Source organism: Meriones unguiculatus, chromosome 10, assembly GCF_030254825.1.
Source record: "Meriones unguiculatus strain TT.TT164.6M chromosome 10, Bangor_MerUng_6.1, whole genome shotgun sequence".
Lineage (NCBI taxonomy): Eukaryota > Metazoa > Chordata > Mammalia > Rodentia > Muridae > Meriones > Meriones unguiculatus.
The window spans coordinates 48,340,439-48,353,199 of record NC_083358.1 but is presented as its reverse complement, the minus strand read 5'-3'; the positions used below and the strand labels follow the sequence as shown (position 1 = coordinate 48,353,199).

At 38.5% G+C, this 12,761-nt stretch overlaps 1 protein-coding gene across 1 annotated transcript in view; it reads left to right on the top strand.

The window, feature by feature from the left end:
• Ankrd13c (ankyrin repeat domain 13C) overlaps positions 1-12,761 on the top strand; it is a 40,837-nt gene that overhangs the window by 4,968 nt on the left and 23,108 nt on the right. The window contains exons 2-4 of the mRNA XM_021663552.2: positions 5,463-5,504; positions 8,972-9,076; positions 11,828-11,913. Of these exons, the coding sequence (XP_021519227.1) occupies positions 5,463-5,504; positions 8,972-9,076; positions 11,828-11,913 (233 nt within the window). The remainder of the gene's footprint in view (positions 1-5,462; positions 5,505-8,971; positions 9,077-11,827; positions 11,914-12,761) is intronic.

The following is a 12,761-nucleotide window of genomic DNA, read 5'->3' as shown; positions in this document are numbered from 1 at the left end:
GGGATTAAAGGCACATGTCATTATACCTGGCCTATTTTTATTCCTTTTAATTATGTGTAGGTATGTGTGTGTTAAACATCCTTAAGTTAATCAGATCTTTCTGACTGTTAAAAGCTTGAGGTGACTGACAGTGTAGAGATTGCCGGGTGTGTGAAGTGCCCACACCAGCCTTTCATAGAGGTTGTGAGCAGTTGGCTGGTTTGGAGATTTGGTGACTTCTGCCCTGGACTCAGTTGCCTGGTGGGTCACAAGCTGTCTGCTGTGGTGTTATCAGTGCTTTGTTCTTGAGGTTTAGGTACACTTTTGAGAATGTAATGTGATATCAATGCTGTGTATCAGTACAGTAGAGGGCAGGGTTGCTTGACTCCTCCATCTGCTAGAGTTTTGGCTGCATATATCTCATCTGTAGCAGTTAGTGCTGATCTGCAGCATTGTACTGAATGTAGGAAACCCCTGTACCATGTCCTTATGTGTATCTTTTGGTTGGTTTTCAAGGACATTTCAGAGAAATGTGCCTTGTTCTAAAGTGAAAGTATTTTTGAGAGTTGAAAGAGATTTTGAGACTGTTCTTTTGGTTTTTAACAGTTTCCAGGTTTATTTTATTTTGTAATTAGTTTATTTATTCATTCAACAGCTATGAAGTTTCTTATAAGTGGTAGTGTTTTTGATGGTGAAGATGCAGAGGTGAATAGACTAGCACAGTTCCTGTTCTTGTGGGGTGCATACCCGTTGGAGAGCCAGATAGTAGACAAACCAGTGAGTGTGCTCGGTGACTGAATGAGTTATTGAGTTAGGGGTAGTTTAATGATAAATGAGAAAGTTTAGCAGAACAGTGTCTAGAACAGCATTCCAAGCAAAAAAAAAAAAAAAAAAGTAAATGCAAAGTTACTGCGGTCATGGAGGGAGACCACTGATCAAGTGGGTAGAAGTGGACTTGTGGCTGGAGTGTAGACATAGGAGGCAGCCACTCTGTATAGGTGTGCTGTGTAGTAACATGGATGCAGTCAGATTTTCAGCAGAGGTCTGACTGTGTGCAAGGTTAAATATGACATGCTCCATGAGGCAGATGTCTGCAGACAGGTTTGTAGAACAGCTCTTACAGTAATTAGCTGAAAGTGAGGGGTGGGATGACTGTAGGGTGTTCTGCGACTTTATTACGGTAGTAGCATTTTTGAGAGAATTTCTTCTTCCTTGTCTGGATGGGGCTTAGATGGTTTTGTAAACTGTACTGGGTCTGGTATTTGTAACTTTTTGCTTTGCTCTATAATTAGAGTGTATAGATCAAAACTGTCTCACAGTACAAGTCACCACTTGCCTTCTGTGTGCTGGCTTGTTCACTAAGCACAGAAACTCTGCTCACTTCAGGGTGTTCTTGATGCCATTCGTGAGCTATGTACACTTTTCTGTATTCAGAGGGAAAATATGGGAGAAACTTCGGAAGCTGGGTAGAACTCAACTACATACCCTTTCCCCCAAATGTACAATATTCTCTTCTTGGGGGCGGAGCACAGCTTATACACAAACGAGACATTTGGCAGATTTTTCTCAGGAAAGTGAATGGAGCCAGCTTGATCCCATAAAGCACAAAACTGTATTTGCTGCCAAGTGAAAGAAAAAGGTTTGCAGTCAATTAAAAGGATAAAGCTTAGCTGGACTGTGGTGGCCCACACCTTTAATCCCACCACTCTGGAGGCAGAGGCAGGCAGATTCTGTGAGTTAAGGCCAAATCAAGTTAGAATTCTGAAAAATTTTTATTTGGTCATTTTAAGCATGCTAGGTTCCTGGTTCCTAAAACCGTTTCTCTGATCCCATCTGGCATGCTGTTTTAATACTGTCTATTGGAATGTGTAAGTATCTGAATGGCTATGAAACTTTTCTAGACAGTGTTTTCCATGATAATATGTATTCTATAATCTTATCTCAGTTTGGGAGTATAGCAAAGAGGTAGAGTACTAGATTTGTATGTATGAAGCTCCAAGTTTGGTCCTTTGCAACCCATGCACACAAACACATACACACATACACACACAGACCCATAAAAATTCTACCAATGGTACAAGAGAGACCAGAGTGTTTCAAATTCAGATGGAATTTGGAATCCTCACTGTAATTGCCTTTAAGAAGTCATTACTTCATGATTTTTAGTGTCAGAGTTCCCTCAGTTATTTGAAAGGCTCTGTAAACTTTCCGTTTACAGCAGTGGGTACTTGTAAAACTACATGTTCTTACACTTCAAAACAGCTTTTATTTTTGATGGTAGTAATTGAATCCAGCATTTATTCAGGGAAGATAAAAATGTTTTATTTCTAATTAAATGAAACATTAAAATATACTCCATTGTAGTTTGATATACATTGAAGAGATTTATATTTTTAATTAAAACATCTTAAATAAACTGCTCTTGTCATTAGTTTGGACAGTGCACTTAGTTTTCTGAAGTCCTGATCTTGTTTTGAAGCAGTATTTTTTTTTCTGTTGATACAGTATTTCCAAAGTAATAATGGAGTAAATTACTATAATTTGATATGTGTGTGCATTGTTTAGTGACCAAAGCAGCATAATTAGCATTTCTATCTCCTTAGATGTTTTCATTTTCTATGTGTGGGGAACCCTCAGATTCTGACCTTCAGTTCCTGTGAATCATAGCTGTAGGCTGTCATTGCCCTATTGTTCCAGACAACTTTGTTCAGTCCCATTGTCCATTCTGTACTCTGGCCACTCTTAACCCCTGTAGCTTCTGGAAAGGAGTGACAGCATCAGGGTTTGTGTTTGTGTTTTGTTTAACTTTGTTTTTCTGCTTTCTACAAGTGTAAGAGCAACAGTGTTTGTCTTGGTGCCCCCAGCTAACTCCTTAACATGGTGTCTTCCACTTCTATTCATGTTGCCAAAAAAGAGCGAGGCCCAGTGTGCCCATTTAAAAAGCCTGGTTGTTTCTGTGCACACGATTGACTCTATCTTCACTGTTGTACTGCAATAAACACAAGCATTGAGGTGTCTCTGACATAATGATAATGTTCCACAATCCTTTAATACAGTTCTACATGTTGTGGTGAGCCCCAGCCATAAAATTATTTTTGTTGCTGCTTTTTAACTAATTTTGCTGCTGTTAGGAACGTAGTGTAAACACCTGATTTACAACCCCTCTGAAAGAGTTGTTCATTCCCCTGAGGGGGTCTTGAGAACCACTATAGCACAGAGTGAGACTGATCATATGGTGTTTTAGTTTTGTTTTTTGATGAACCTGACAATATAAATTACAATAAGGCCAAGATTAAGTAAATTTGACAACGAGAGGACATTTAAATAACAGTGTAATGTGATGGCCTCTGGGAAGTTCTGTAGACCAGAAACTGCTCTGTTGTGGAAGCAGCTGTAAACAACTACCTAGCTCAGGGTATCAAGTGAATATCTTGTTTTCCAGCCCTGCTGGCTGTTCCTAGAGCAGCCACAAACCATGCAGAAGAGATGACCTTGTGGCGAGGTTCCAGGAAAGCTTGCTACTTGCCAACTCTGAGTTGGTGATATTTCAGGTTCCTTGAAATTTTCATATGAATTTTAATACATTTTTTAATTCTTGAGAAAAATTATTGGGAATTTTCATGGAAATTGCGTTGACTTGGCCAACTTGAGTAGTATTGTGGTGTGTCAGTTATTTTTCATGTTGTGATCAAATCTGTAAGCAATTTGAGGGAGAGGGGTTTTATTTTGTGCCCATGCTGAGGAGGTCATGGTGGCAAGGCAGGAACTACTCACAGCTGTGGCAGCAGAAGACTGTGCTGGTACCTCACATGTTGAAAATGGAAATAAGAGCAACTAGGTAAGAGAGATTTGTAAAGATATAAAGGGAAAGTCAGTCTGTCTGTCTTTCTTTCTTTCTTTCTTTCTTTCTTTCTTTCTTTCTGTCTGTCTTTCTGTCTTTCTGTCTTTCTCTTTCTCTCTTTCTTCTTTCTTTCTCTTTCTCTTTCTTTTTTCTCTCTCTTTCTTTCTCTTTTTCTTTCTCTCTTTTTTCTCTTTCTCTTTTCTCTCTTTCTTTCTTTCTCTCTCTTTTTTCTTTCTTTCTCTCTTCTCTTTCTTTCTTTCTCTCTTTCTTTCTCTCTTTCTCTCTCTCTCTTTCTTTCTTTCTCTCTTTCTCTCTCTCTCTCTCTCTTTCTTAGATAGATTTGTATGAGGCTCACACTGGCCTTGAACTCATTATCATGTTGTCTGTGCTTCACTGTTGCTGTGACTATGGGCATGCCTTACCATATCCACAAGGAAATGGTGTTGATCTTAGATTAGATGTGAACCCAAGGGCAGAGACATCTTGTGTGTTTTAGGGAAAAGTACTGAAAAGAGAAAATTTTAAAAATTTATTTTCAGTGTGTACACATGTGGCCAAAGTACAATTTGCAGGAATCAGTTTCTCCACTGTTATCTGTCCCTGGGATTTAAACTCAGGTTGTTGTGACTGAGCTGTCTCACTGGTCTTGAGAGGTTTTTTTTAAAACTTTTTAAAAGTGAAATTTCATCTATATTCTGAAATGTTTCATACCCGTAGAGAAATTAGAATAGTCCAGAGAACCTGTCTGGCTGCTGGTAGATTTTTTTCCTTATCATGTTCCCAAACAATTAGCAACCATGTGTGGTCTTTTCGGTCTGTAGGTCTTCAGTCTCCAGGGTAAGGCACAGAAAAGCCATGTGTGGATCCTTGGTAGATGCTGATCGCTTTATAGGAGGGTGTCCATATTGGGCAGAGGAATGATTGTATACAGAATTGTGAAAGGAGATAAAAAACACCTCCCCAGTTTATCCTACAGGACCACAGTACAGTGAGCACTACTTATTACTGAATTTAGTTTCCTGAATTTCTAGTTTTAAGTTTTGATTTTTGTGTATTTTTATTTTATGTTATATGATGTTTGCATGTGCACCACATGTGTGCAGTGCCCCCACAGACCAGAAGATGACATTAGAGGCCCTGGTAGTGAGTTACCATGCAAGTGTTGGAACTGAACTTGGGTCCTCTGGAAGAGTAACCAGTGCTCTTAACTGCTGACCTGACTCTGCATCTTTAAAGAGATTCTTGATATTTTGGTGTTTGAGAGTTAGTAAAGAATCTTGTCTCATACATGTGAAAGAACTCTAAACGGCTTGAGGACTAGGACTGATTCTCATTGTTTTCTGTAACCATGTGAGTAGGTCTGTGAATTATTTGCCAAAGAACAAAGTCTGGTATGATGATTATCAGAAGGAATCTGAAGTCTGTGGGAACATCTCATAGAGTGAATATCCTGTTAGTTGCTTTTGGGCAGTGCAAGAAAGGTACTGTTGGCTGTGCTTTTGCTCATCTCTGAGTTTGTCATAGAAAACAGAAGTGTTATTTCTGCTTAAAATTTGTCAAAAAAAATTTTTTAAGCTGAAACTGTATTTAAATAAAATTTCTTCTGTTTTGACTTCTAATTTAATTTTCTTTTCAATTTTAGGAAACACTCCTTTACATCTTGCTGTGATGTTAGGAAATAAAGGTTAGTAAATAGTTTTAATGTTTAATTTCCTTCACAGATCAGTTCTGTCATTAAAAAAATCATGTTTATTTTTATGTATGTATGTGGCTTCATGCATGCTTCTGCTTGTATATGGAAATCAAAGAATAACTTTTGGAAATTGGTTCTCTCCTTCTGCCACATTGGGTTCTGGGAATCAAAGTCAGGTTGTCAGGCTTGGCAGCAAAAGCCTTTACCCAGTGAGCCATCTTGTTGGGCCTCAGTTTTGTTATTAAAAATGACTTAACCAGGGGTTAGAGAGATGGCTCAGTGGTTAAGAGCACTTGTTGCTCTTGCAGAGGATTTGGTTCTATTCTTGTTACGTACATAGTGGTTTACAACCATTTGCAACTCTATTTCTAGGGAATCCAATGTCCTCTTATGACGTAGGTGCTTGCCAAACGTGTACATGGTGCACAGACACACATGCAGACAAAACACACATAAAATAAAATGAATAAATGTTTTTAAAAAGTCATAAGATACTAGTTTCAGGGAATACTGATAAGTAAACATAAGAAAATATAGTTTACAGGCAAAACCCACTTGAGAGAAATGGAATTACTGAAATTGGCAGTTTAGCCTAGAACCTTGAAGTACTAAGCATGTGCTTGTGACTTTGAAGTTGGAGCAAGCAAGGATTTGTCTCCAGTTATTTGATGGTCCCACATCTTCATGAGTTATTTAAGAGACAAGTACCTAATGGAAAGAATTTTGGGAAAGACTTGGATAGATGATTCAGGACCTGCAATGTTGCTAATCTTTTTTTTTTTTTTTAAGATTTAAAATTTTTTTCTGCTTTATGTGTGTGTTTTGGTTGCATGTATGTCTGTGTACCAGGTTATGCCTGTGCACTTGGAGGCCAGAAGAGGGTGTCAGATTCCTTAGTGCTAGAGTTTCAGGTGGCTCTGAGCCACCTGACATGGGTGCTGAGAACTGAGCCCAGGTTCTGCGGTAGAGCAGCAAGTGCTCTTAGCCATGGGGCCATCTCTGTAGCCCCTTAAAAATATTTTTAGATTAAATTAAGCATTTTAAATTAGTTTTCTTTAGGGTATAAGAGTTTATAACTAGCACCAAGGGATCTGAGATTCTTCTGGCCTCCTCAGGTATACACACAGATGTACACATATGTGTGCACATGAATAACAAAATACATCTTTTAATAAGGTTCTTTGCTAATGTTGTTATCAGTGCAAACACACTACTCAGTAAGAGTACAGTTGTGAAAGATGAGCAAGAAACTTCTCTTCAGCTGAGGATGATGTAGTGGCTAAGACTGGCTGCTCTTTCAAAGGACCCAGGTTTAAATCCCAGCACCCACAAAGCAGTTCATAACTATAATTCCAATTCCAGTGGCTCTGACACCCTTACACAGACATAAATGAATGCAGAACACCAATGTAAATAAAAAAATTTTAAAGCTTCTCCTAAATGCTTACCAAAAGAAGCCTCTCTTCAATTTTTTTCTGATAGTAATATAAAATATTTATTGCATATTTATAATCCAAAGGTTATCCTTTGACTTTCATGCCTGCCTTTTAGCACAGAACCTCAGCTTGGATTCACCAAAGTAAAAGGACTGTATACTGTACCTTGCCACAATACACTTGTCACTGTCAGTTTCTAGTTTTCTCACTTGCACCTGGTGATGATCTGTACTCTTTGATACTGTGTGGATGCTAATGAGAGCTTTTCCTCTGTCCAGTACATTGGTGGTATAATCTCCAGTTGCTGCATCATTTTGACTGGAAGGAACTTATTTTTCTGGAAAGAGCTTACCCCTTCCATGTGTTCCAACTGCTCCTCCAATTTCTTAATTTGGTCAGTGACTGGCCCCTTACTGTGGTGCTTCTCTGTGATAACCATATAGTTCTCTAGCAGTGTGCATGAGACTATGTTGTTAGCAACCGTGATGAACATTTTAGTTTTGCTGTCAGTGTATTAAAAGATAATTTTGTGTGTGTGTGTGTGTGTCAATCTCACTATGTAGCCCTGGCTGTCCTGGAATTCACTATGGTAGACCAACCAGTCTTCTATATCACATGTTTTTACATACTTCAGGCAGACTTTTCTTCAATGCCTTTGTGAAATGTCTACATTGCATTTGTTATTCTAATAGCGTTCCCTGCTACTTTCCCTATTCCTTCTACCACCAAGAATAGCGCTGAAGTAATGCAATTCCGCCTTAGCCCACCCCATCATGTGGCTGTAACATCTTTATTTCCTTTACAATAGTTGATACTTTTTTTTCGTTGATTTACTTGTTGTCTTCCTCATAGGATGCTGTTTTCCTAATAGCTCTGATAACAAGACCTTATCTTCACTTCTGTTTCCAGTACCTAGTACTTAGGAATGGCTGGGGATGTAGCTCAGGGGTGGGATGCTTGCCTAGTACATACCCACTACCACCACCACTAAAAAATACTTAAAGAAACAGGCATATAGTAGCCACTTGCTTAAGTATTCAGTGAGTGAGTGAGTCAGTGTGTGTGCGGGGGGGGGGGGGGTCCCTGCAACCATAAAGGCCAGCAGAGTTATGGTGCATGGAAGATAAGAAAGTAGTTCAGTTCAACACAGTCCAGTTGGTATTAGTTCAGACTTTAAAAGCCTGACCTAGAGTAGCTTATTTTAGGCATATTTAAAAGCACAGCAAAGTTTGGAACAAAAGTTTCCTGGTAATAGCTAACTCTGTCCTGTGCACACAACAAAGCTTAAAATATGACTATACAGAAACTCTTTGTAAAGTACAAGTGATATCTTCCATAAAGATTATCTTTCTAAAGATTATCTGAGGAAATAGGATCAAGTTAAGGTTCTGGGGAAGGATAGTGATATAAATTGACTGAGACAGACAAGCTCAAGATAAAGGTTTAGGGTATTCACTGTGGCTCCATTTGAAGGGACTTGTTTTTTTTTTTTTTCTCCTTGACATAAATAATTAGCATTTAATTGACATGACAGATATGCAGATTTTCTCTTGGGTCTTTTTTGGGTTGTAGAAATTTTCTTTGTTTTGTGACAGGGTTTTAACCATTTTGCCCTGGCGTGTCTGGAACTCATTGTGTGCGGACCAAGCTAGTCTCCAGATAACTCTCAGAAGTCCATCTACTTCTCCCTCCCAAGTGCTTAGATTAAAAGCATGCACCACCATGTTCATCTGAGTTGTAGATGTTTGTATAAATTAATCTTAAGATTCATAGATTATCTTCAGTGTATGTAAACACTTCAAATATTTTTTGGAGACAGGAAATTATATTCAGAGACTATCCAGTTTACTTCTAGGTAAGATAAGTTTCTTTGAATCTGGATTATACACATGGGAGTTTCTAAGTTTCTAGGTAGAACAGCATTATTCACATATGTAGTAATCTGCTTTCTTTTGCGTAACACTCATCTATAAAGATTCTAAAAATTGTGTGTCTGATATTTATTCCTATTTTATGTTGCAGAATGTGCACATTTACTGTTGGCTCACAATGCTCCAGTAAAGGTGAAAAATGCTCAGGGATGGAGCCCTCTGGCGGAAGCCATCAGCTATGGAGACAGACAGATGAGTAAGCAATACTTACACATGAATTATCTGTGACTGGGGAACTCCAGCATTGAGCCGCAGGAACAGTTGAGCCATATGGGAAAGCCTGCTCATTTCTTTCTTGTAGCATTCTATGTTTTTGGAACTAGGATAATTTCTTTTTTGAAGTCAAGACTTAATTGTTTTTTTCTCACAAATTATTTTATCTGTTTAATTATTGGCATACTAATTGAAATAAAAGTTAATCATGGTGTTAACAGCACTTATCTACTTTCAGAGGATGTAGACTTTTCTGGAAGATAGGAACTATGCTGTCTCTTGGTTTAGTCTTTGAGCCATTATGTTTCCTTCTGCTGGAGATCTTTCACTGGGCCTCCTTACTTTTCTCCATACCTGATAAACTCAGGGCCTGATTTAAACTGCTCAGACCTACTCAGAGCTAAAGATGAACATGGCCCTGCTTTCCTCTGCTGTACCTGCTAGCTCTGTTGGTCAGAGGAACTCTGGGTTGGCACATGGTATAGCTTCCTCATTTACCATGTAAGGCTGTTGGGGATTGGGGTTGGGGTTCTGCCAAACCACCTCTACCACTAGCATAACCTTTTGCTTGGGGAATAATAGCCCTGGGTCAGGCTTGATAATCTTCACTTGTATTGTTCTATACGGGTGTCTTCTGTGACTTGTCACTCAAGCTTTAAAGCCTTCCAGAATCTTCTTAGTGCACACTTTGGCTTTCTGTCTTTTTTGTTAGATACTACTTTTTTTCTATCTACTTTTTTGTTAGGTACAGATACTACCAAAGTCCAACTTGGAGAACCAGTAAGTTTTATTGGTACTACTTACAGAGATATGAGTGAGGGGTTATTTACAGGAGCAGAAATGACTCAAAGACAGCTGTATCAGTCACTAAAGGCCACCACAGCACACAAAGCTGGAAACCTGGAGCACACTGCACAGCCTACAGACAGATCAATAGGTTGGGGGTTGTCCTTTCCGGGTGCCTCAGTTGTTCTAAACCTCTTCTAGGGTGCTTATTGGTTTCTGTTTCTAACAGGTAGCTGGTCTGGTCTTGAAGAGTCTTCTTTGCAGCCTTGCTTGTCTGAGAGTCTTTGTAACTTGGCTTGGCTCCATGTGAGAGGGACTCTTAGCTTTTATTACTCTGGCAGGGAGGGGAACTAGTGAATCTGGTCAGTTTCAGGGACTTCTCAAGGAAGCTATTCTGAGTTGTTTCCCTTCCTGCTTAAGGAGCTTCCTGCAGGATGGAATGCTTTATTGTATTTCTATGAAGACACCATTCAACAGCAACTGTCATTCCTGACACACAGATCTTATTTACCTCAAGTATATCTGTTAGTTAGAAACTTACAGGCTTTGATCTGCATGAATAGAAGCATCATCTCCCTGTACTGTTATTATTTTGTAGTCAGTGGGGAAAAGCAATTAAAATAGCTATATAGAAAAAAAAAACAGTTATGTTTAATGAGGAATTGTGCAGCATTGAGTAGTTTCAGGTTTCTATGTGGACTCAGTCTTCAGTGGTAAGTTTTAGATTTTTCTGGATACTCTTAGGATTCAGTTCTGTATGTAATCTACATATTTGATAGTAAAATGTAATGTGTGATGATAATACTGTGGTATTTTAACAGTTAAATTGGCATGTGTGCTTTTTCTTATATACTGATAGTTGTCCTTAGTGGGAAAATATCAAAAATCCGTATGCAAGCAAGAAACAGCCCTCATTGTTAAAAAATTTCAGGGCAGAGGTAAAATGTACATGTTCAAGAGACTGAGAATAAAGTAGCAGCTTCTCTGAAGCCCTTTCTTTGATCTTTCTAACCAGTCAGCAGAGTGAAGGGAACATTTGTGAGGACTGTGTGATTTCTAAGGATCTTTTATTCACAGTAAAAGAATGGATAAAGCAGCTGGGTATGGTGAAGCATGCCTGTAATCCCAGCATTTAGGGAGGCAGAGGGAGGCCAAACTCTGTGAGAGGCCAGCCTGGTCTATAAAGTGAGTCCAGGACAGCCAAGGCTACACAGAAAGACCCTGCCTTGAAAAACCAAAACAAAAAGAATTTGTACAGCTTCTTTGTATATTAAAGTGAAGAAACTAAGGCACGATTCTTTGTCATTTTGAATTTATCATCTGAGAGGAGAGAGAGAGGAAACAGTTCTTATGGGAAACCAATTTCAGGACATCTCTGTGGCTACTTAATTTTGTATTTCACTTAAACCTATTACATGAGAAGTATTTATTTCCTAATAGTCCTAGCAGTTGAAGGTAGAGACAGGAGGTTGTGAGCTTCAGGCTAGCTTGGGATACATGTCAGAATCTGCCTTACAATAATTCCAGATACTTAACTCTTAAAGGAGACTTAATTGAATGAGTGGTATGTATTTAGAAATGTCAGTGTGAAGCGGTATTTGTGATGGTGTTTAAAGAGATGGTTTTTAAATCTTTATTTAGCTCTGCTACCTTGAAATTTTCTATGGCATAAACAGTTACATCTTCTTTTTTTTTTTTTTTGGATTTCCTCGCTGTAGCCTTGGCTGTCCTGGATTTGCTTTGTAGACCAGGATAGCCTCGAACTCACAGAGATCTGCCTGTCTCTGCCTCCTCAAGTGCTGGGATTACAAGTGTGCGGCACCCCATCTAGCTAACAATTACATTTTTTGATAAGCCAGAAAACTGAACTGAATATAAACTATTAGCAATGACATTTATTTTAGAAACTTAACAGGTATAGAAATCAGTTGTTTGCTTTAAACTCCAGTCACAGCTCTTCTAAGGAAACTCAAGCAGCAATCCAGAGAAAGTGTTGGAGAAAAACGACCTCGGTTATTAAAAGCCCTGAAAGAGGTAAGCCGTGCTGCTTTGTTGATTCGTTACTAAAACAATAATTATAACTGTAATTTTAAAAAGCATTTAAAAGTGTGTGTAGGTATGTATGGTGTTCAAGGAGTCCAGAAGGCATTGGAGCTGGAGTTTTGGCAGTTGTGTGCTTTTCAACATGGGTGCTGGGGACCGAACTTGGTCCTTTGCAAGAGCAGCAGGTGCTCTTAACCTCTGAGCCCCTTTCTAGCCCTTAAGCAGTCTTTTAAAATGAAGTTAAATTCTCATCAGTTAAGGATCAATAAATGGTGAAACTTGTTTTTTTTGTTGTTGTTGTTGTTGTTGTTTTTATTTATTTATTTGATTTTTTTCGAGATGGGGTTTTTCTGTGTAGTCTTGGCTCTCCTGTACTCCCTTTGTGGACCAGGCTGGCCCCAAACTAATAGAGATCAGCCTGTCTCTGTCTTCTTGAGTGCTGGGATTAAAGGCATGCACCACAGTGCCTGACTGAAAGTTATTTTAAATTAAGTAATTATAATAAAATTTTGGGGTTATAATTGTGAATGTGTTATTGGTAAAACAATTTTTCTTTGGATTGGGAAGATATTGCTACATTTAATAAACTAGACAGGTACTCTAGAAGAGGTACATTATAGAGTCTTGTTTGGTGGCCTCATCTTCTGGGTGTTGGTGTTCCAAGAAGGTATTTTGATAGTTTTGTCTTTTTTTAAACTCTAAACATAAGAAATAAAAAATAATTTCTTAATTTCTCTGCTTTTAGATCTTAAGTGATATCAGTTTTTTTGGGGGGGGGCAAAATTGTAAGTATCAGAGCTTGTAACTAAAGCACATTTAGTAATTTTTCTTACTTTATT